The sequence below is a fragment of the Nothobranchius furzeri genome, chromosome 17 (genome assembly GCF_043380555.1).
Source record: "Nothobranchius furzeri strain GRZ-AD chromosome 17, NfurGRZ-RIMD1, whole genome shotgun sequence".
NCBI classification, from domain to species: domain Eukaryota; kingdom Metazoa; phylum Chordata; class Actinopteri; order Cyprinodontiformes; family Nothobranchiidae; genus Nothobranchius; species Nothobranchius furzeri.
The window spans coordinates 45,916,781-45,942,100 of NC_091757.1; the positions used below are offsets into that span (position 1 = coordinate 45,916,781).

The window sequence follows — 25,320 nt, forward strand, 5'->3', positions numbered from 1 at the left end:
AGTATAATCACTCCGCCAGTAGATGGCGCGAGTACCGCTCCGTTTTGGCTTTTTTTGTCCTGCTTCCAGGTGCGTTTGAGCCTTTCCGCTTTCCGTACTGGAATGTGTCCGCTGCATTACGTCACCAGCGGTGGGAAGGCTGCTGCTCAGTCTCTCAGCTGCAGCCGCGGTTCGTTTTGTTGTGTCGAGATTTTAAGGAATTCCAGTTTTCTTCTCCGTGTAACAAAGAGCAGGGAGGTTTTTGAAAACTGGAAGCTCGAAGCTTCAGAATGAGAGGTTTCTAGAAGAACCCCCCCCTCCCCCCCAAAAAAGTTACAATAAACAAATCACGACGACGCTCTTGGAGAATAGATGGAGGAGCCAGAAGGTGAGACGTGTTTTAGCTTTTACTTGACTTTATGATAAAATGTTCTGTTTTATATCTTAGTTCAGTCACTGGGAGGAATTTTAAACACTATATATATATATATATATATATATATATATATATATATATATATATATATATATATAATTTTGGTCTAGGTTAATGAAGACTGATGTGTGTTTTCAGATAATTGTTTCTGTGCGGGTTGTGGAGGAAAAATCCAAGACTCGTTTCACATGAAGGTCCTCCAGGATACCTGGCACAACGCCTGCTTCCAGTAAGTAATCTCGGGTTAGAAGCTTTTGGCACGGGTCTGGCCTGACCAGACTTGACTTAGTATTTTAAAAAATAATACATGTTGGCTTTTATTATTATTAGTGTGGACGAGCACAGAACATTCAGTCTTTGTGCATCCCATCTACCCAGGATACAGCTCGTAACCCCTGCAGCAGACAGCTTTCTGCGCTATTTTCCGTTTATTTGCCTGCTGGATGGTCTGAGAGAACTTTGTCCCTGTGAGCTGAGGTTTAATGATTTCCATAGAGGAGACGTTCTCAGGTCACTGCTCCACGCACAGCTGCATGCTAGATTTCTGCTTAGTTTACCTTTATTTTAATCACACTTTAATGTTTCCAACATCAAATGTTTTCCCTAATTGACTGGATTTTAGTTACACACCCGTATAGATTTTGTGACTTTGGGGTTCTTGCCAACTGTTTTAGTGATCATTCTATTATTTATTGCTTTTGGAAAATAACTATTCCACATACACCTTCGAAGATTATTAAAATTCGTGATTTGCATGTTTTTAATACTGATCACTATTTGCAGGAGTTAAGATCGCTAAACTGGGACAGATTGTCTTTAATACCAGATGTTGACAATGCCTGGAAATGTTTTCGTTTTGAGTTTCTGCAGGTTCTTGATTAACATGCTCCTTGGGTCAGTGTAAAAGTTAAGGGCAGTCATTTGTCTTGGGTCTCTCAAGAATTAATTGCTTTTTTAAAGAAGTGTGATAGAGCCTGGAAACTAGCTAAACGCACTAATCTTCCTGATCATTGGTCTGAATATAAAAAAACTAAGAAACATTTGTACTACACAGACAAGAAATGCTAAGGCTAATTATTACAAAAACTATTTACATAAGGACTTTAACAATCCTATGCATTTCTGGAATAAAATAAATGAATTACGTGGGAAGACTAAAGCTAAAACTAATAATATGAAAATTAATGGTAGCGTTTCTAGTGATCCGGATGTAATTGCTGAGGCCTTTAGTAAACATTGTGCTTTATCTCCTTTACCTAACTCTTCAGTTCAACTGGGTTCTTACACTTTGCCTCATCGCTGCTCAAGCCGTTTTTCCTTTTCTGAAATTCACCCAAATGAGGTTTTGAAAGTGTTAAAGACTCTTTCATCAGGCAATTCAGCTGGTCCCGATGGTATTGAAGGTCGATTTTTTTTAGAATTGCTGCTGATGCTCTGGCCCTTCCTTTGTCAATTATTTTTAATCTTTCTATCAACTCGTGTTCTGTCCTGATAGATTGGAAATGTACTAAAATCATTCCACTGCATAAAGGGAATGATACTTTTGAACTTAATAATTACAGACTTATTGCGACAGTTAACACAGTGGTAAAAGTTTTAGAAAAATTTGTATTTAATCAATTATCAAATTATTTGGATACTAATAATCTATTATCTCAATGCCAATCAGGATTTAGAAAATATTTCTTTACAACAACTGCCTTGCTTAAATTTACCAATGACATTTATTCAGGTTTTGATATTAATTTAATTGCAGGAGCTATCTTTCTTGATTTAACAAAAGCCTTTGATTTAGTTGACCATTATTTGCTTTTAGACAACTTGTTTGCCATTGGACTCTCAAGGTTATCATTATTGTGATTTAACTCTTTTCTTCCTAATCAATCTCAATTTGTCTCTTTTAATAGGTTTGAATCAAATCCGCGAGGTGTCTTTAGGGGTGTTCCGCAAGGCTCTTCATTGGGGCCATTATTATTATTATAATCTATTTTTATTAATGATTTGCCACTGTGTTGTACCTCTTGTTCTTTTCACATGTACGCTGATGATACTGTATTATACTGCTCTAAGCCGAGTAAAGTGGAAACACAGGAAATTCTTCTGTCTAATTTTAACATAGTGCAGAACTGGTTAGTCCAAAATAAACTTATTTTAGATAAATCTAAATCCTACTCCATTCTTTTTAGTAGAAGTGCTATTAAATCTGGTGCTGATTGGACTCTCAAACTACATTTTATAGATTCCTCTCTTGTATACACATCTGACAAAATAAAATATTTAGGTGTTTGGTTGAAGCCGGAGCCGTCCTTCAGATATCATATTCAAACGATTTGTCACAAGGTTAACCGGTGCTTAAGAACATTATATACATCTATCAATTGTTTTGAACTGTATTCATTTTGATTTTCCATCTTATTTGAAAGTCTTGTTAGTACCTATCAACGCTTTGTATTTTACCCGTTTTAGTGAGCATCCCTCATTTGTTATACCTCGGGTTAAAAAAGAAGTTGGGAGATATGCCTTCTGTGTTAAAGCTCCTCGGGACTGGAATACATTACCTGCTAACTTAAGATCTATTTCATCTTTTCGTTTATTTTGTAATTTCATTTATGAGCATGTGAAGCCAACTTGTAATTGTATTGCCTATTGTGTTTAATATCGTAGCTGCACTCAATTTATGTTGTTTTTCTATTATTAAATTTTTATTTGTTAATGATACAAGTATGCCTACAGATACATGGGGTAAGCCACAGCAAGTGTTATTATTATTTTTATTTATTTATTTTCTCTCTTAGTTTGTTATGGTTTAACGACTTTGCCTTCTTATTCTTTACTTGTTGTATGGTAGGAGGACCTGCTCGAAAACGAGATGCCACATCTCAAGCAGTTTATCCTCCTGGGAAGAAAAATATAAGATAAATAAATAAATACATGTAACAAGAGTAATTACAAAATTCAGTTTTCAGATGATGGTTTAATTTATCAAGCATAAAGAGCTATCCAAACTGATTGGGCTCTTTGTTAACAGTAATTGTTCCACTTGGTAGATTGTGAATTAACTGAGATTAACCGCTACTTGGAAAGCCCGAGCCACACCCAGGCCTGGAAAATAAGGAAATCTTCACGAAGGAGGCTAAAAGATTTCAAAAAGCAACTCATCACTTCTAAAAAAGCAGACCTCACCTGATTCTGGTTAAGGCCAGAGGTCATGATTCTATTCTACCATAAGAAAGATGAGGAGAGGTAAAAAGAATACAAGACCATCACATATTTACCAGAAAAAAAAAGGTTGATTCTCCAAGATTTTTGAGAAGATAAAAGTTTAGGGTTATTTTTTTTCCACTTAGAGCGGGTTTATTTCCCTTAATAACAAACTAATCCTTTTAAAATTAAAACAAATATGAATATAAATGTAGCGGAATATAGATGGTATATTCTTTACACTTTTATTACGTCCAGAGATTAACCTATGGACTGGGCCCTTATAATCAGAAGAGGTTGTGTTTTCTGATCTGACAAATAATATCAAAAGTGGGAAAAAATGTGAGGGGCGAATCTTCCACATACTCAGATGCTTTTCCACAGACGTTTACTAGTTTACACTCAAGTAAAAGTAAATGGGTTTAAAATGGGCGATAAATTGATTTAATGAATTAATATGACAATTTTGTTGCGGGCGATTACAAAAAATGTATGTAATAATGCCTTTTTGGCCCCCGGGAGCTTCCGTAGCGTTAGTTTTACATAACCATGACAACAACGTCACAGCACGTACACGAAACAACAACAGCAAGTGACTCCATGGCCACTGGTGAAAGTGGGGGAAGTTTGTTCCTAAGAAAGGAATTGAATCATCCGTTGTTTGGAACTGGGTTTGCTGCAACGGATGTGGAGCATAGCACGTTTATTCCAATAGGGTGTTCATTTATTCTTTATTCATCTCAGAAATGAGGGTTCCATTTGTCTTGCTTGTGATCAAATAAAAAACAAATTTGGCTTTAAGGTGCCTTCCATTTGTACTTATTGCTATTCTTAATAATTGAGGGGAAGTGAGAATCTGAAAAAAGTCGTAAATCAAAAAAATTACAAATTAAATCAGAATTTTTAGGCTGTATCGCCCAGCCCTGTTTAAAGAAATTCACAGGCAGAGTGATGTTGATGCGCAAAATTAATTTAAAAAAATTCTTGCGATGTTTTTGATTATTTTAAATCTTCAAATATATTTTCATTTTCTTCAGATCAGACTTTTACATTTGTCTGCAGTTTCAGTGCAACACAAGGTTTATTTTGCAGATTTTGACTTATGAAGACACTTAATATCATTGTACAAAATAAAAGTAAATACATTTCAGTTCTGGCAATTAATCAAACATGTTAGATATTTAAAAAGAACTAAAATATTCCCGTTTTTTGGAGGGTATAGTGTTTGGTTTTAAGTATGTTTTATTAGCAACATCCGTCAACAATAAGTAAAAAAAATATGTAAATTGTTTTAAATCAGTTGTTTCATTTTAAAAACTGATTGTGTTTGGTTCAGGCTTTAGTCATGCATGTGTGTGTGTGTGTGTGTGTGTGTGTGTGTGTGTGTGTGTGTGTGTGTGTGTGTGTGTGTGTGTGTGTGTGTGTGTGTGTGTGTCCCTGTCTAACCTGGTGTTATTACACACTCAGCAATAGAACATCCAGCTCCTTAAACATCTGAGACAAATCTTCAGACACAACTGTGTTATGATCCACTTCACAGATCACTTCCCTCACTTTGTTCCTTCATGCATCCTTATTTTTAATCTTTTTTTATGCAGCATTCTCTAAAGGTTTACAGATCTGGGGCCACATTTATCAAGCTTGCTTACGCACAAAACGGGGTCGGAAAACTGCGTAAGCAACTTTCCACGCAAACTTTGGGATTTATCAAAGAAAACTTAGAGGAAAAATGTGCGTAACTTTAAGTTGACTAAGGACCTGGCTTACACACATTTTGGACATGGAGAGCACCTGCAGTGCTGCTGCTGAGAAGGATAAAATTATGAAATCCTGCAGCATCATCACTTGTACTGCTTCGTTTTCTCACCGAGCAAGACCCCCCCCCCACACACACACACACACACGCACACACATGCACGCACACTCACACGCATGTGTGCATGCGCACGCACACACAGACACGGACACACACACAGAGCCTGAAGCGCAGAATACGGAATGCAGAATATCAGCAGGGGGACAGATTGAGACAGAATGTCATGCATCTGTGACGGTGTGTGTGTCCTGTCACTGTGACTGACTGATCATGCGCCCTGGCTACTTGGACAAGGGAGATCTCCGTTTGGCTGGCTGGTTAGCGCGCATGACTTTCACCCGGGAGTCTGGGGATCGAATCCTTTTGGATCTTTTTTTTTTATATCCACCACAGATCTCTCTGAAGAATTCAACATTGATGGCTTCAGCAACACTGTGCCACTCCGTGGATTTTCTCTTATTTGTTTTGCAAAAGCACTTCCTTTCATTTCCCCACCTCACCCACAAATACCTGAATTTCTGCTTGTGAAATAGCGCTTCCTTGATCTACGGTCGCTATGCCATTGGCCGAGAGCTGCAACAGCCGGCTTATGTATATGCATGAGATCCACAAGGCACTTTGCATCGACCTTTTATGGCAGAAAGTGGGTGTGGTGAGGTCGGGATGTGACTAAAAAACAGCTGAGAAACTTTCTAGATAGTTTCTGATTTATGAAGCGGAGATTGTGTGCAGCTGTGCGTACTCCATGTTTGATAGATCACAAACCTACTTGGCATAAGTAAAAATTTTTGCCGAGCTTAAGTACGGCTTTAGTAAGGATTCTACGCAGTGTTTGATAAATGAGACCCCTGATCTGTTTTTCCTGTGCTGCTCTGAATTTCAGAGATAAAAGCAGCAAAGTAAATGGACACCCTTATCTCTGATGTCGTTCTTTGTGAGACAAAACCACTAAAGAAAACACAAATAAAAAAATGTCCTTGCTGAAAGAATCCTCGCTGGTATTCCCATTCACCATTGTCCACACGCTGCCACTTTGCCCTGCCTGCACCTCCAGCCTTGTTAACATTCCTGAGAGCCGACGTCACTCCCGTTCCAGTAAACCTGGCGGTGTTGTTGAGACCCACAGGTACCAGCTCACTCGGTTCTGCTGAGTTCTGCATTCCTAGACGCCGATTCAGACACTCGAACCCCCTTTTCTTTTTACTGTTTACAAAAAAAAGCTGCTTGTTTCTTGTCCAACCCTTTTAAAGGGCTCTAGATTTTTATCATACTTTGCCACAATAGCGGGTGGAGTCATTTACCACTCCTAAGATATCTTCATGTATTTAGTCTGCAGTATAAGTCTGAATCTACTTGAAGTGTTTTAATTTGACTAGTTACAACTAAAAGTGACTAATAGTTTTTAATCTAAGGCTATATTAATCCATTTGGACTTTATTTTGAGTCTAAATGAGGAAACAACCTTCACTCTTTAATAAAATATCAAAACTAAAACCCACCCTGTGCAGACCTTTAAGGTCTTTTGTTTACATTTCTCTCTTTAAACGTCAACAAAGGAATCCACACCAGCAGGAATGTGGATTTTAGGAAATGAGTAATGTTTGTTTTTATGGTGTTTTTGCAGCCATGATGATAGCATTGTTGGCCTCAAACACCTGACTTCCTCCCTCCATTCAGGAGCTTGTATAGGAGGAAGTCAGGTGTTTTATAAAGTGCACTTACATCACCGTATCTGGATATTACAGGGGCACAAAGACACTAATTATGGTGTTTATTGGCTTTTAATTCATAAGAGCTTTAAAATAATCCCGAGTGGGCTGCCTCTTCGTGTGTTCAGACAGAACTTACCCACATCCATCTTGTGTCTGCAGAGTATCCATAAACCGCTCGGAAGATTTGAATGAAACTCCCAGACAGCCATCGTTTATGTGTGCATCTACAACTAATTCAGTTTTGGAGTCAATTCTGGCAAAACTCTGGTGTAAAAGGTGACAAACCATATGCACCCTTTGTTTTATTGTAGCTCTTTATCTTTTTACTTTTATGATGATAACAGTATTTGAAAATAAAAGAGATCACAAATAGAGGTTGACCGATATCAGTTTTTCTATTGCCGATATGAAGAGCTTACGATCAGCCGAGACAGATTTTCATGGCTGATATCTAGGCGTTTCCACCTTACTTTGATGCTAAAGTGTCACTAAAACATCAGTTGAAACAACATTTATGAAACAATCAGAATTTAACCAACTGTTAAATCTTGATTTGATGCACTGGTCAGTGTTGAATTCATTTCAAAAATACTTTATTAATCCCAGAGGGAAATTGATTAAGACATCAGACATCTAACTAAAGTTAATCAAACAAATCAGTAAACTGACCAAGTATTAAATATTCAAAATTGTGATTTAAAAAGAAAATTTTTGTTAAATAATTTTAGAGCACTAGTTATGCAGATGTTATTCAGGAATGTGAATATAGATTTAAGTTCAATTCAGCAGCAACACTGGGCTGCCCAGGAATGTGCCTGTCTTTAAATCAGCTCTACTAAGGAGGTATATCGGCCGATGCTGATTTATAAAAAATGGTGAAATTTGGCCCCAAATGACAAGCGTACTTTAAACTTCAATCTGTCTTTTTTTTAACCAAGATCTAACACACGGGTCTGCAACCTTTACCATCCAATGAGCAGTTTATACCAAAAACCTGGTTTACAGCTGCAACAATTACAGGACCGTTTGAAAAAAATACTATTTTTAATTTTGGAGAAATAACTAAGGAAGGGGATTGGGGTCTCTGAAAAGTGCTTCCCCACCTCAGAAGTCTAATAATCATGTGAGATATTCAGGGGAAAAAATGCAGAGTTCTTTATTTATTGTAGTTTTTGAAAATAAAAAAAAATATGTATTTGTATTATAAGGTTTAAAAGTTTAAGGGGGAAAAATCAAGTTTTTGCAGAAAGAGCATACTCTGTGAATTGATTCTCAATGGTATGTTATTTGTGGGAAATAATGTAAAAATAGACATAAATGGATCCACAAGTGTTCCTAGTATTTTTAGTGTCCGGTTCAATGCAATTCAACACAATTATTCCATGAAATAAACTGAAAAGCCTAAACATGCTTTTTTAAAAATATATCTATATTCAAGAACATGAGTTTTTATTTATTTTATAATTATTTTTCCCAAAGAGATTAAGGCCATCGCTGAAGGTCCAAAGGACCGCTTGTAGCTCCAGAGCCGCAATGTGGAGACGCCTTCTCAAACAGATTTGGATCTAAAGCATTTGTGTGGTTTAAACAAAAACCAGCAATAGGAGCTGAGTGGAAAAACTTTCCCGGTCATGAGACAAAAAGTCGGAACAGATGCACTAAATAGAAGTGTTGTCAGTCTGACTGAATAACAATAACATCTGTTGATTATTCAGGGATGTGGTTTGATCATTGATGACAAAATCCTTTTTCTCATTCATGTTAATCAGAAAATCGACCACACGGGTCAGATAAAGTCTGCTGATGGTTTCCAAGAGTTAGCTGAAAGTCGAGTGTTGAAACCACAGAGGAGGGATTGGAAGTTTCACTGACTGATTTAAAAATTATTTAAAATGGTAAATGGCTTATTTGATATAGTGTCTTTTAGAGTCCTGGACCCCCCACCCCCCCTCCCCAAGTGTGTTTTACAACACAATCAGTCACTCACCCATTCACACACACATTCACACGCTGTTGTGATGAGTTACGGTGTAGCCACAGCTGCCCTAGGGCGCACTGACAGAGGTGAGGCTGCCGAGCACTGGTGCCACCGGTCCCTCTGACCACCACCAGCAGGCAGCGGGGGTGCAAACATCTTGCCTCTGATTGGCCGACAGCAGTATTACTCTTCCACTGCCTCCGTTTGTTCTGCAATGTTTATGTTTTATCTCCACAAATAACACAAGCCTGAAGGAGTTGTGCCATGTGGTAGAGTTGCTAATGCTAACGGTTAGGTAGCCAAGACATGTTCTGCTCCCTCCTGGACGCTAAACCAACAACAGCCTTCCCCGATCGTGAGCCAAAATGGGTGAGTCCATGAAGGCTAATTGTCACCGAGATGTAGATCTGACTGGCTTTTTCTGACTCACGCATTTCCACGTCTAGGGGTAGAAGACTATTTTCACATCCAGCCTGCAAGTGAAACTCAGAGTGAACGATTGTTTCACAGATTTCTCAGTGAAGCTTGCCATAAGATGCGAAACCATGATACTCCCTCTGACGTGCTTTACTGCTAACAGTGAGGGTTGTTCACGAATTCTTTTAGCAAAAAGGAAGAAAAAAAAACATGAATCCGTGATCAATTATTGTTGTTAAACTGTACAGACCATCATGGCAGCAACATAAAAACAAGAAGTGTAGACGTTTACAACTACAAATAAAAACTGAAGCTTTGTGATTATCATAGTAAATTATGACTTTTTATTAAATCCCCCAACTGTCTGTATGCATATTTTAAAGTTGTGCATCTGAAAAGATGATTTTGTAAGAGTTAATCTAGGTTTTACTGAGGATTGTTTCTTCTATCATGACCCCCCCCCCCCCCCCCCCCCCCAAAAAAAATACCATAGCCCAGAGTGAACAATAAAACATCATAATTCACTAACATATTTTATTGGTAAATAGTAAAAGTTTAAAACGATATCCACAACCAGTTCAGTGGTTTTGTATAGAGGGATATTAGATATTTATGTATCAGCCACCATTACTCCTGCAGTCAGTGGGACGTGTTGATCTGGAGTCATCATGTCTTTGTTTACGATCTTGTTTAGACACTTTTATCTTTATTCACATTTTTGTCATGAATTCATCAACATGCCTGAATTTCCCTTGATGTTTTAAATGGGATGTTCCTGCCTGGAAGCCAGTGATTCTTTCTTTTTCCACTTTTCTCTCGGCAGTAAAGACAGACATGTGGTCTTCAGTCTGCAGGACAGCTCCTTCTTAAGTAATGCCAGAAAACTCTGAACTTTCCAGAGTCTGTGCCAAAGTCAATAATCCTGGATCAGCTATACCTACAGTATGGAGAGCAGTGCGACTACAGTACTCCCTGTACTCAAACAGTAAAAATGCAGACAAACAACCTTTCAAGCAGCATAAGTTGTTGCATGAAACAGAAATCTGATGTCCTCGTTGTCGGTATTAAACTTTTAATGCTCTCCAGAAAATCGCTAATTAATCAGAATAAGCTGTCAAGTTGTCCAGTTTCTATTTGTTCTAAGTGAAGAATATCTGTCTGTCCCATCAACTAGTGGGGATTCAGATGAGATGGGTGCAAGGATTAAATCACAGCGGCATTAAAAAGAAGTGACAGCAGACATTTCATTCACCTACAGTCTCTGGCGAGGTGGATTTGGATGACCTGGAAGCGAGCGAGAGTTCCCTAGTCAGCTGCCAACTTTAGTGTTCTTCATTCTGAACATTTTGTCACTGTGCTGCAACAATAAACATCCCTTTGCTTTGCCAAGTATCTCCTCAGGTGTTGGATTAAGTTGCAGGTGAGGTGGCTCAGGAGCTGCAGTCATGGGGAAAGCTGGAGTTTTAGAGCTCTGATGAAACGTTTTTCCATGGTTGTCAGAACCTTGACCTCGGGGTCAACAGGATTACTTGTTTGTGTCTAAAATGATGAAGATAGGAACAAGAATAGCGATAAGTAAAACTACCAGAAAACAAAAGAAAAAAAGCAGAATAAACAACCAGCTCCTCTGTGGACTTTGTCCTCGAGGACAGATGACTTTAGCGTGATTAGGGGTTGTTTTCTTCCAAAGCGGTGGTCTCGTTTCTTTTTCTAGAAAATTTGGACGTGTGTAAAGTCGAGTAGCTTTGGCAAATTCATCACCTGCAGAGACTGGAACAAGCCCCTTTGCAATGCTGCAAAAACAACAGCACTCGTGCAAGTCGCTGCACATCTCAGGGACGGAGTGTTAACTGTGACCTCCACCCTGTTAAACAAAGAAAAGCTCAAGCTGTTGACATAAATTAGTCTGTGTGCAATCCTCCTTTTTCACGATCAAGATAAATGCGTTAAGTGAACATTCATCATAAAATAAGACAAGTGCCAAAAACAGATTATGTTCCTATCATCCACGAAGGATCCTTCAACGTCTGACTGTGACTCTGTGTCGTTTCAGATGCTCCGTCTGCTCCGATCACCTGACCAACTGGTACTATGAGCAGGACGGCCGGCTGTACTGTCGGAAACACTACTGGGAGAAGTTTGGAGAGCTGTGTCATGGATGTTCTCTGCTCATGACTGGACCTGCTATGGTAGGTCTGCTGCTGTCTGCACATCCTTAACAATCTCAGGCTGCAGGTCCAAAAGCCGTTGGCAGTCTGTGCATCTTCAAAACTCTGAAAATCTGTATTTTTATTATGTTTGTTGGCTTTTTATTTCTGGCTGGATGGATGTGGTGAATGACGGGACAAGGAGAAACACAGTCATTTCCTATGAGAGATTTTCATTAAACTAGACATATTACTTTAGGGCTGCAACTAACGATTATTTTCATAATCGATTAATCTGTCGATTATTTTTTCGATTAATCTGTTTGTTATTGTTTAGCTATTTAACCTATACAAGTGATGAATACATTTCAGTTAAGAAAAAGAAAAACATAAGAGAATTGTGCAGTTGACTGCAATCTATTTTATTGCACATGAACACAGTCAGCGGTGTAAAATGAGCTAAACAGTGCAAAATATCAGTCCAGAATAATTTTTTGGCATCAAAATATAAGAGGTAAATTCCATAAAAAATAATATAGAATCTAGAATAGAGTTTGTAAGTGGTATGCATTGCTGGGGGGTGAGTGTCTTGTTCCCCATGTAGTTGTCCATCGTTGCTTGTTTTTTTCTGCATAAGAAACAAATAGACTGAAATAAGTACACATATAAAATAAAGCAGCACACACACTACAACACTAAATCAATATTACATTATTTGAATTAATTAACAATATACAGTGATCATTTATTTTTGACAAAAATGTGTTGTGAGGCGTTTTACAGCATTAGACAGTAAAACAGCATTTTAATAGTAAAAAAATGACTTTCTGAATTTCTCCTGTATTTTAAAATTGAAAGCGTACAACTATGCCGCGTTATATTCACCTGGACACAGCTCGTCTGTATATTTTTCTCTGCGGAGTTGTCCTTTTTTGATTGAGGAACATAGTTATGGGTTTGCGCCGTTTTTCTCTTAATGAGAACATTCTTATAAACAGACGTGCTAAATTTGGCAAGCGCATGATACACAACACGGAGGAGATTCACGATTGCATCTAGTCAATCAGAAGTAGAACACTGTAGACTGACGCGGCAAAAGAAACATGTTTAACATCCACTATAACGAACTCGGCTCCCAAATTTGATCTGCGTTAGCTTGTTTATTTTCTGTTACTTACCGGATTTACCGGACTTTCCTCTGCTGCATCAGCCCCCACATGTTTTCGTCTCAAATGTTCACTTAGGGACGTCGTGCTTCCGTGCCATGCTAGATGGTTTTTGCATAATTTGCAGGTCACCCGTCTTTTCATGGCATCTAGAGTGAAGTGCTCCCATACTCGTGAGGTTTTTGTCCGTGGTTTCTCTTCAGTTTTGTCGCTTCTATTTTTCTTCCGTATTTCTTCTTGTTCTGCCGTCTCTCACAGCAAGATGCGCGTCAGTAACGTGTTACATCGTGAAAACCGAGGGCACTTATTGGCTTGTTTCTTCTTCTACGGCTCCACTGGTAGATCAGTGGCTCATTACTGCCACACACTGGGGGCAAATTTAACAGATTGTAACCGATGTCAGATTGTGGTAAAAAATAGACTTTATGCGGTAAAATGTGATCATTAAACAACTAATCGATGACTAAAAAAGTTGTTAACCATTTTAATAATCGATTATAATCGATTAAATCGATTAGTTGTTTCAGCTCTACTTTAGTTGTTTGCTGATTTTTTTGTGGGTTGATCCCTCATTTCTTTGCTATTGCTGAAATATAGATTATGGTTAGGGCTATGAACACACTAGCTATTTATGACACAATGAGTTCTGTAGCTGACGATAAGCAGTGATGCAGCATTAAAAATAAAGGTGTTACTGACGGAGTGAGTTTTTTTAGTAACGTGTAATCCAATAATGACTTTCTCCATCATTGCAACGCCGTTTCCAGTACTGATGCAGCTGCCCAGGTGCGTTACTTTAACTCAGGTGTGTTGAAGCTGACGTTGTCTTAGCCAGATGCTAAAGAGCCGGTTGTTTACATTCATGCACATCATGGCCAGAGAGCAATAAGACGTGACCGCCACACTTCCCATGTAAGGGAGATCCCGTCAGACGTCTGTTCGTTCATTCCTCGTCACTATCACCGATCTTCCTACATCGTCATCCAACTGGAACCAGTCAGCCTTCCTGACCATTTCCTTAGACCCGCTGTAACACCGATACTAGCGGAGTTCACCACGGGCGCTCAGGTGTTTCTTCAGCTAAGTGTGTGTTTTTACCACCTATCACCAGAACGTTCGCATTTGGGTCTGACAAGGTTGCACATTTAGGTCCTTGATCAGATTTGTGCTTGTTAGTGTCATTTTATAAGTGTTTTTAACTATAGATGAGACGTGCTGTTATAGATTAGGAGTAGAAATTTTAATAAAAACACCCCATTATACATAGATTAGACAAAAAACTAACTTCAAAGTTAAAATATAGAAATTGTTCTATTTGCAATCCTACATTTGATTAAATCAGGGTCTTGTTTCATATCACTGACATTTAAATAGTTTAGATTAGTGTCACGTTTCCTGTTTGTAGTTCCTTCTCATTTATATCGCATATTCAGTTTCATAACAAGCAGTTCGACATCTATTTAGTCATTTATAGTTAAGTACTGTAGTAATTTGGAGTAAACGTAAGTTCTAGTAAGAGGGGATCCAAATTTTCTTGCATATTTGTATTTTAAAAGTAATGAAATAGTTACTTTTGCTGGTAATTAGTTACTTTTTAATGTAACTGGGTTAATTTTTATAGGATTATTTTTATGTGGCACCCTTTTTATTTATTTGTTCTACTATCTCCTCATACCAACCCTTTCCTCGTGGACTTAAATGACACCTACAGAAAATGTCCGTACACCTTGTTCTTCAGTTTCATCATCATGATGGAGAACGTTGGGAGGTGGAGGGTTGTTTTTGTGGCTCCTACAGAACGAGCGATACGCTCCATCCTGACCAGAAGGAGCTGCAGACTTGTGAATCAGTTTTCCCCCCTCGAGGCCTCAGCCTGTTCCCTCTCTGTACACAGACCTCTTCCCCCTCATCCAGGACCCAGTGGGAATGCTCTAGAACACGTGCTGGTTTTGGATCATGTGTACTCGTCTGTGGTGAGAAAGCTCCGTCCATATTCCCCAAAGCGGCATTACGATCCGCATCGATGGGTTCTCAGAGATCAAATGTCTCCTGTTAAGTCAGGACCTGACGCAGGAAAGGGAACATAATTGTGTGTTTGAGTAAATCCTTCTGAAAGTAGAGGAACGGTTAAAAGTAAAGATGTGATATTTAGCTGCTTGTGTGACTTTCAGTCAGGCTGAGGGTTTCCTTTTTGCCACCAAGCAACAAACATGATGGATTCTTGTATTTTACACTGGCGTCTGGCTTCATCAGAAGCGTTTTTGGCATGGCTGAACTGGCACCACAGCTTCACTGAGCCAGAACGAAATCCATTGTGGTCCAGCAGCAGAGGAGGCATTCAAGTTCTGACAGAAGCGTTGCTGTCGGTGGTCATTATCTGTTAGCTTGTTGATACACTTGGACGCTGTTTATGAGACAGGATTTCTTTTCGTTGTTGTTTTAAGTCGTGCAATGCTCCTTTTCTAAATCCAAACTAAGCCCTGTGTCTACTTTGTTTTTTTTACATCCCTGCCTTAGTCTTTAGGCCTAAGGCAGGTTGTAACCAAGGTGGGGTTTTGTTTTTTTCCTTTGAGGCTAGGAGTTATAGACAGACGGAGCTGTCACAATCACTGAGCTGTCAGAAATCACCCAGCAGCAGAGAAACCTTTCCCAGCACTTAGCTTAGCTTAGCTACACTGAGCTTTTTTTCAATTAGCATCGTTTACACAAAACTTAACTGTATTTCCTTAAAAATGTGCCCTTTTCAGCACAAAAACAGAAGAGCTGCTCAGATGAAAACCTGTCAGCAACTATCATTATGAAACTCTTATGAGATAAAAAGATTTTACTTCCAGTTCACAAACAGCTGTTAACTCATTCCTTGTTTTTGTTGCATAAATGAACCTGAAGTCGGCCTTTCGGCTGAACGTGTGTCTGATTAAGTCACCTGGCACTTCACATTATCTCATCTTGCATGGGAGCGGGGCGAGGAAAGGCAGATGTTGTGGGAGTGTGAATTAAATCACGGAAGGGGAAATCAGTGAGTCGTGTGTTGGACGACTGAGATGAAACTTGAAAGTGAGACTCAGACCTGCTGAGGCTGACGTCAGAGCAGATTCCAGACGGGCTGAGAGCAGAAGCAGGTGTTCCCGCTGCTCACGGCGAAGGGGGGCGGAACGCCAACTACACCTCATACCTACTAGAGCACGGCTGCTGCAGCTCAGTCTTAGATGACCTCGGTGCTGAATGGAAGATTATCAGATCTGGTTTGGATTTCAGGTGGCCGGGGAACACAAGTACCACCCTGAGTGCTTTGTGTGTTTGAGCTGCAAGGTGGTGATCGAGGACAGGGACACCTACGCCTTGGTGGAGAGGTCAAAACTCTACTGGTGAGTAGAGAACTTCTTTAAACTTGTTTTGCAGGAGTCCATTAAAATATCTCGATCATTTCAGCTTCTGATTGCAGCTCATTCCTGTTTCCATTTAAGGTGCAGAAATGGTTCATAATCATTTAAACAGAGGAAATAACTTGTTTTTGTGTGGTCTGTGAACCACGTGTAAAACTGACTTTACCTAAATGCTAACATGTTTAAGTTTGAGGCATGACGGAACAACCTTTATTCTGCTCACATGTGTTTTTCTGGTATTATTAGTGAGTTTAATCAAGCTATATTTTGATGTTTGAGCAGCACTAATCATGCATGCTCTCGTGTTGTTTCAGTGGGAAGTGCTACAAGCAGGTGGTCCTTACACCCATGTTGGAGAAACGCTCTCATGACTCCATCTTGGACTCGCTGCCTCACACGGTGACCCTCATCTCTATGCCGTCTGCAGCCAACGGTAAACGGGGCTTCTCAGTGTCTGTGATCAGGGACGTAAACGGCTCGCCAAGCGTTCAAGTCAAAGAGTAAGTATGGCTGGTGTGTGTACCTGTCTGTGTGTCGTCATCGCAACATGAGTAATGCAGTGTGTGAGAGTGATTATAGGTGTGTGTGTGTGTGTGTGTGTGTGTGTGTGTGTGTGTGTGTTCCACTAAAGTATTTGTTTTTGCTCTAGTCAGATCATCATTAAAGCTGTAGGTTTTAATGTCATTTGCTCACATTTTTTTGGGTTTGTCTTCAGGGTCAGAGGGATGCTGATCAGTCCCGAGGTGCGAAATGCAATCCATGTTGGGGACAGGATCTTGGAGATTAATGGCTGCCCCGTTGGGACGTTGTTGGAGGAAGAGGTGAGTATCACCTCTGATACTCGCTTAGCGATGTGTGAATCAAAAACTTTAGTTTTTTCATTTATTTTTATTTCTCGAGTGCATTTTACTAGTTTTGTAGGTGTGGTGTCACCTTTTTCACACCCTCTGAGTTTGCAGTTATGATAATTCCTAAAATCAAACACTGACAGAAAACAAATGAGTGGCTTTTTTTATTGTACTTTTTTTTTATCCAACCTGATTAAATGAAAATTTCATCAAAGTCTTCAGCTCTGTGCACGTGTCTAACTTATTTAGTGTTGCCCTCGTGTTGCATAAAATCACTAAATATAGTAAGAAATGCAAGCTGGGTTGTTGGTAGGGATGTCCCGATCAGGTTTTTTTTTTTTTGCCCTCGAGTCCGAGTCATTTGATTTTGAGAATCTGCCGATACCAAGTCCCGATCCGATACATTAAAAAAAAGTAAAGAAAAGGAATAAACTGTTCCAGAATGTTCCTTATTTTTTATTTAATTACCTTTTTATTTTAATTTTTAACAACATATCACTTCTGTGAGGTAGCTTGAACAATCAAGTAATAAATAACATAAATTCTTCACTTTTGAACTTTATTGCAAATATAAAAAGTCTAACATAAAAACAAATAGCACTTCAACTTAAACTACCTGGCAGGGGTCTACTTTGCCTCGGCCCCCAAAATGCTTAGATGCGTCCCTGGGCATGGTCGGAGTTTTGAAGATGATCTGAATTGTATCAACTGCTGATAAATTATTGCTTTATACAGTTACAAACGTGTAATGGGATAAATCTACCTACATTTTATTTTCTTAAGAACTTTGTTTTGTTTTCTTGGTTTTTATTTTCCTGTCTTCCTGTCCTGTCTGTCTCTGATCTTCCTGCATCTCCCAGTCCTCCAGAAAAAATCCTGCCTGCTTCCTTTTTTTTCACCTCACAACTAACTTTTTAACTAGCAGGTCAAATTGATCTATTGACCGCAAAAAAAGCGGAGTGTGTGCTGCGCTGCCCGGCTGCGCCAGTGACGAGCGCTGCAGCGGGGGCAACGCGAGCGCGTCCACGCGTCAGAACTTACCAGAGAGAAAATGAACGGACACGAGTGACTGTGTGTTAATTGTATATTTTTGGTGACGCCACTTAGAAAATGTTACTGTGGCCGTGTGTGTGTGTGTGTGTGTGTGTGTGTGTGGGAACGCAGCTGGAGTTCATGAATAATCAGCGGTCTGCCTGCCGCTCTGCATCTCTGCTCAAAAGAATCCCCGCTACGCTGAGTCCATGTAAATAATATAATATCGGTAGAAAATTGATCTTTTTTGTTCTCCTTCTGGGTGTGTAAGTTAAGGGCATCAGGGGAGCCTGACAACCTTTAAGGAGAACCAAGTTGCTCTCCTGTAATTTCAACCCAGGATCCGAGTCCCGATCGAGTCTGAAACCACGTGATCGGGTCCGATTTCCGAGCATGTAATCGGATCGGGACATCCCTAGATGTTGGAATATTAATGAGTAGCCTTGGATCCTTTTTTTTGCAGGTGGATGATCTGATTCACCGAACCAGCCACACGCTGCAGCTACTCATAGAGTACGACCCAGTCAGACAGCGCTTGGACCGCCTCAGACTGGGATCCCCCAGAAACCAGTTAGGAGGCCCAGCCACGTCCCGAATGCGTCTGTCCTCCCCGCCTAACTCGGTTCTGGAGAAAACAAATTTGGTTGACGACGGCTCGCTGAAGAGGAGGTCTTTGAGGTGTGTTGGAGCGTCCAGAAACGAACACACAGAACAGAAGATGCGAAGATAAAACTTTAAACTATTTTTTTTTCATCACTTTTAGGCGCAGTAACAGTATATGTAAATCTCCTGGGCCATATTCCCCCAAAGAGTCCCCTTTAATTACAAAAGACATCGGACGCTCCGAGTCTCTGAGGTCCTCCAGTAGCTGCTCTCATCGTATTTTCCGTCCATGTGACCTCATACATGGAGAGGTCCTGGGAAAAGGCTTCTTTGGACAGGCCATCAAGGTCAGCCATGAGTTTATCACCAGGCACCTTATCCACCTTTCAGTGTTCCTTACCCGCTTTAAAAACCACGTTTGCTTGTCACAGATGACCCATAAAGCCACCGGGGAGGTGATGGTGATGAAGGAGCTGATCCGTTGTGATGAAGAGACACAGAAAACGTTCCTACAGGAGGTTGGTGGTTTTTCTCACCAACGCAAACGCTGAAATCGCTCTGCGTTGTTATTTTGAGGTTTTCTCATTGGCCTTGTGGAAAAACATTAGTGAAAACTCTCTTATCATAATGAGGAACTTGTTGTTTTCTGTCCAAATGTCAGGTCAAAGTAATGAGGAGCCTGGATCACCCCCACGTCCTGAGGTTTATCGGTGTTCTGTACAAGGACAAGAAGCTCAATCTGATTACCGAGTACATCGAGGGAGGCACTCTGAAGGATTTCATCAGAGACACGGTGAGCTGTTTTGGAGTACAAACCCTGCTCCACCCTCCCTGTTTGACCTGGAGAAGACTCTGCTGTGATACCAAGTCAGACCTGTTAACAGGCTGAGGGTCGAACTGGATAAAAATGTGTCGCAGGCAGTGTTGGGAACGTTACTTTTAAAAAGTGATTAGGTATAGTTACTGATTACGTTGTCAAAAAAGTAACTTGGTTACTTACCGAGTTACAAGATTATAAAAGTATCTAATTACCAAGAAAAATAACTATTTTGTTACTTTTTTCATTAAAGAATGCAAGAAAAATCCCATCTTAATTAAACCTACCTAATTAACTATAAATGACTACAATACTGAAATATAAATGACTAATGACTGGAACATAATAAAATGTATGTACAATTTTTTTTTACTGAATAATTGAAATAATGGGGCACTTAATGGGGCACTGTGTGATATTTAACAAGACCCCAATCTACTAAAATGTATTATTGCAAATAGAAACACCTGTAAAGGTTCCTGAGCCTTTAAATGGTCTCTCAGTCTAGTTAAATTACAGAAATAAATGTAATTTTGCACAGGATTCTAATTATTCCAGCTTCACATAATTGTGTGTTATTAGTAGCATTTCTGTTGCTAGTAATGTAGTAATGGTTAAATAAATAAATAAAAATCCTTTGAAATGACACTAGAAGAGGCACAAGCCTGATGGAGGACTTACATTTACTAACTTGGGTCAGACCCAAACACAGAAGAGCTGAAGCTGGGTGGTAAACACACACAGGTAGTTCTAATAACACCTGAGCTCCATGACGTCTGAGACTGATGCATCAGTGTTACAGCGGGACTAAAGACATGATCAGAAACAGGTTACAGCTGGATGATCTAGGAGATCGTGACATCTGAGCGATGAACAGGTGGGCGAACCTTCAGGGCGTCCCGCTGTCACGTCAAGAATGGCACGCCTGCAGACTCTCGCCTGCTGCAGCGGGTGTGCAGCTGTAGACTATTCATCTCGTCTTCCTCGTTCGGGTCGTGATGCGCTTGGATGAAAACATCCGCCTCTTTAGCTCCCGATCAGCTGATGACCGCTTCAACACTGCTGAATTAGTAACGCACGTTTTTCTTATCAGTGACAGAAAGGACCTTTTGATAAAAGAAAACTGTAATTAGATTACTCGTTACTGAAGAAACTTTTTTGTTTAGTAACGCCATTATTTTAAACATTTTTACTAGAAGAAATAAGCTAGCTGTGTTAGCGTCTATTCCCAAATTAAGATAATGATTTTATGACATCCAAAGAGCTTTTGTTGATGTTGTTTTCTTTCTTGACCTACAGGATGAGTTTCCATGGGAACAAAGGGTGAGCTTTGCTAAGAGCATTGCCTCTGGCATGGTGAGTTAGCTTCTTGTCTTTGCTGTAAACAAAACGTTTGTCACATTTGTGGAAATGTCTGATGAACCATTTCTAACAAACAGAATTTATATCTGTATTTATTGATGTTATTAGTCTTATTTAATGGAAGTGTGTCACTTTTACAAAATCTGTCTTCTTTTTTCTCTCTAGGCCTACCTTCATTCAATGAACATCATCCACAGGGACCTAAACTCTCACAACTGCCTGGTTAAACTGGTGGGTAGTGTTTTCTATTACAGGAACTAATAAAAGTAAAAAGGTGGAAACTATAAACAAGCTCAACATTTTAAAATAAACATTTTAAAAGACTTCTTTTGTACATTCTTGCTGTGTTTGTCTTCAAATTCCATTTTTGGTTCTTTTTTAAACACAGATAAGGTTTTTCTTTACCTTGCTGACGTTTCGTTTGTGGCTGCAAACATCTTCAGAGCTGGCGCTGATGGTGGCGTCGTTGTCGCCCTCTGCTGCCCACAGATAAACGGAGTAGGAAGTGACGCCACCATCAGCGTCAGCTCTGAAGATGTTTGCAGCCACAAACGAAACGTCAGCAGGGTAAAGAAGAACCTTATCTGTGTTTTAAAAAGAACCAAAAATGGAAAGTTAAAAGACTGATGTTTAATCTTCTGTCCTCTTTCACCAGGACAACACCGTTGTTGTTGCTGACTTTGGACTCTCTCGGCTCATCGTAGACGAGAAAGTGAAGCCTCGCCCTGAAAAACCGTCCACCAAGAAGAGAGTTTTCAGACGGATTGACCGAAAGAAGCGGTACACGGTTGTGGGAAACCCTTACTGGATGGCTCCTGAGATGCTGAATGGTGAAGAGAAAAGTGTTTTTATTTACGGGGAAGAAAACGTTTCAGAATGGGCACAAGCTTTACGATTTTTGTCATTTCAGGCAAAAGTTATGATGAAAAAGTGGACATTTTTTCCTTTGGGATCGTCCTCTGTGAGGTGAGACCTTTTCTTTGGTTCTTAGCTGTTTTTGTGTCTGGAAAACGGGTCAGATCTGGTCAGCAAAACCCTGTTGCCTCACAGATCTAGGGTGTTTTTGTAAAGTACTTGATGTATTCTTACTACTGCTTTCCTTAGTTCATCTCTGATTAATTATTATTTCATGAATCAGATCATTGGGAAGGTTTACGCTGATCCCGAATGCCTCCCCAGAACTCTGGACTTTGGTCTAAGTGTTGGAAAGTTTGTGGAGAAGTTTCTCCCAGAAGACTGTCCTCCGGGGTTCTTTCCTCTGGCCGTGGCCTGCTGCGATCTCACACCAGACAACCGGTGAGCTCCTGCTGTCATTTTAATCAGGGACAATTCACACCATATCCTCTTTTTCTTTAACTGTTATTAGAGAGTTAACTGTTCCCTTAGGTCTTGATTTAAAGTCGGTCATATTGATCACAGTAGCCACGTTTCCACTAGAGGAGTTCCCGGGACATTTCTGGGAGCAGGGAAGGTGACGGGGAAAATACGATAGCTCTATCCTGTCAGTTGTTGTCTCGTACAAAATTGTCTTTCGGGACTTTGCTTAGACATCAGCATTTCGTGATGTTCTGTCAAATCACCATGCATTGTCAGATTGGCGTTAGCGTATTACAGCGTATTCCTATCTGACAGCACCCATATGCTGACAGATCATCATACATTCTTTAAGCAGTATGACACCTTGATGGGTCAGTTTACCCATCAGATCATCATACGCTTTAAGAACAACCATATGATACCTTGATGGGTGGTTAAACCAGTCCGATAATCATACACTTTTTTAACAACCATATGACATAGTGTCTTGTCAGTTTGTTACATTTTAAAGCTTTATTTTCTAAATGTTTTTTTAATTAGAAGGTGGTGAAATAAAAATTTGTGATGCGCCTTCATCAGTTCATTTTTGTTAATAGGTAAACAAACACGATTCACTTAGTGATGCACCGATGGGAAATTTTTTGGGCCGATACCGATATCTGATATTAAGATCACACTGTTATAGCCGATATTTGCCGATATCGATATACTGACATTAATGCTTCTAAAATCAGCAGATTTTGTATGGAATTAAATGATTAAAGCTGAATTTAGGTTATGTACACACATCACACACACTTACACTTGTGAGATGATTACAATCACTGTGACATGACTTAACAAATACACATCACCACCCTCTGAAACAGGCAAACAAACGATGACAAGATGGAAAAAATATCAGTTGACAATATCTGCCCGTTTTTTTTTTTTTAATCGAACCGATACCGATATGTTAAAAATTGACTAACATCAGCCGATACCGATTTTGATGCCGATATGTTGTCCATCCCTAGATTTCCTCATAGTTTGCTGTATGTTGAACTGGCGGCTCCTCAGAACATAGCAGAGGTTTAAATGAATGCGAATGTGCATGCATTTGCATAAACTGCATGTATGCTGCTCCGTCAGAACAAGGTCAGATTAACCCCTTAAATTTCCAGGTTTAATGAATGCAATGGGGTTTTGTCCCATGGGCGGCGCGCTGGCATGCTAAGAGGTTTAAAGTTTTATTCTGTGAAACTACACCATAATTTAATCCATTTGGGGGACAGAGAGTGGTTCTGTGATGTAAAAAGTGGCGTTCAGTGAATAAAGGAAACTCTGTTTTTACGGTGCTCTGCAGTAGATAACAAAGCACCATGAACGTGTGGTGTTTCTGCTGCATTTCCTGGCTCTGGGAGTTTAAAAACAGTTCTTTTAAAGCAGTCTGAATGCTGTTTAGTTTCTTTTTCCTCCGTTCTGCTTCATCAGCAACTCTTCCATCCTTACACATGGCGGTTGTTTGGCGACGTCTGCTGATATCATCTCCTACTGAGTAACAACCAATCAGCATGAGTTAACCACTAGTCCTGCCGAGCGACTCTGCTGGGCCGTGTCTGAGTTCTAATCCCAGTTCGGGTACTCTTTTGGTCTGGAAAGTGGTCCTTTAGGAAAGAAGACACGTGCCGTGAAGGTCCAGTAAAGTTACCTGGATGTTCTTACGGTGGAAACAGGCCTAACAGTTCCCGTTATGGATGTATTTAGAAATATTTCAGCAGATCTTAGAGGTGTATCTTTTCTAGGTTTTTTTCCCTCAAACACTGAACAAGACAAAAGACTAAAACATTTCAGAAAACATAAAATCCCTGTTTTGTTTCCCTTGCTCTGTTTTATTTTTCACACAGTTGGACACATAGTTTTACTCCGTTTTATTTGTGGTGGCGTTTTGTCGGCTTCTGTTGAACCTTTGGGTCATCTTAGAGGAAACAAACACTTTCAGAAGCCACCTGAGCCTCAGACACGCCTCTGCTGCTGGATCGCTTCCTCGTGTTTCGCTCAAGCTCGCCCGTCTGGTTCTAACCTTACATCCTTTTGTTTGTTCTCTCTGATGTTTATGTGTTTGTCTTTTTCTTACTCAGTCCACCGTTCCAGAAACTGGAGGACTGGTTTGAAGCCCTCTCCCTGAACCAGGAGCTGGGAATCCCTCTGCCAGCCGAACTGGATGAACTGCACCAGAGTTTGAGTCGACTCTACTGGTCTAACGATCTGATTCAGGCCACAAACGAGCCACTGATTTCCACAGCAGCCTCACCAGACTGCACAAGCATGGCAGACAATAGCACATAGTTGTTTAACCTGTTATGTTTGTTACCTTTGTAACGCCTCCTAACTGCTGCACTAAAACTGTGGGTTAAAAACAGGAACAAGGTGTTGAACCTGAGCGTCGTTAGAACTGGATCACCTGAGGTTGCTGGACTATTTACCTTGTATGGGACCAAAAATCTGTGAGCGCCAGTGAACTGCAACGAGGGCAGAAACACACATTTCAAGTTATTAACATTGTTTTTACTGTGGTAACAGCACAGAACTTGTTTTAATGTTTACAGCAGAAACCCGTAACTGGTCCTTCACCAGTCGACACAGACGTTTCTAAGACTGTAGTCCTGATGTGACGGCAGCTTTTGTCTTCTGGAGTTGGTCTTTAAAGAGGAGTGACTTAAACTCAGAATAAAAAATAATAAATGAAGCGATATTCCCTGACGGGCAGGCTGTTCTCCCTTCGACTACAAGTTTTAATGATGTTGTTAGCTTTTTTTTTTTTCACATCATGCACCCGGGACACAACAGCACTGTTATCCAGGAGGACCAGAAGCTTGATATTATTTCAAACTGTTCAAAAAGTGGTTTTTGTATATTTAATAGTTGAAATGTAGCAATTATGTTTTTTGATGTTTTTTTTATGTTCAAAGTTCTCCTGACTTTTGTAAAAACACAATCATACTTAAAGTTATTGCAAGAGCCAGGAAATAAAATCTTTTGACAGAAACTGAAGCACTTGATCTCACTGGAAAATTTAAATATTTCTAAAATACAAAAGGAAAACGATTACTGTGACCCGGAA

At 39.9% G+C, this 25,320-nt stretch overlaps 1 protein-coding gene across 1 annotated transcript; it reads left to right on the forward strand.

The window, feature by feature from the left end:
• Positions 1-184: 184 nt before the first annotated feature.
• limk2 (LIM domain kinase 2) lies at positions 185-25,245 on the forward strand. The gene is made up of 16 exons (XM_015973040.3): positions 185-367; positions 554-644; positions 11,593-11,728; positions 16,111-16,220; positions 16,553-16,738; positions 16,954-17,059; positions 18,582-18,796; positions 18,882-19,068; positions 19,153-19,239; positions 19,383-19,514; positions 20,838-20,894; positions 21,066-21,131; positions 21,556-21,730; positions 21,811-21,866; positions 22,039-22,196; positions 24,338-25,245. Exons 1-16 carry the CDS (start codon positions 352-354, stop codon positions 24,543-24,545), a joined length of 1,986 nt encoding a protein of 661 aa, XP_015828526.1. The 5' UTR covers positions 185-351; the 3' UTR covers positions 24,546-25,245.
• Positions 25,246-25,320: the final 75 nt, after the last annotated feature.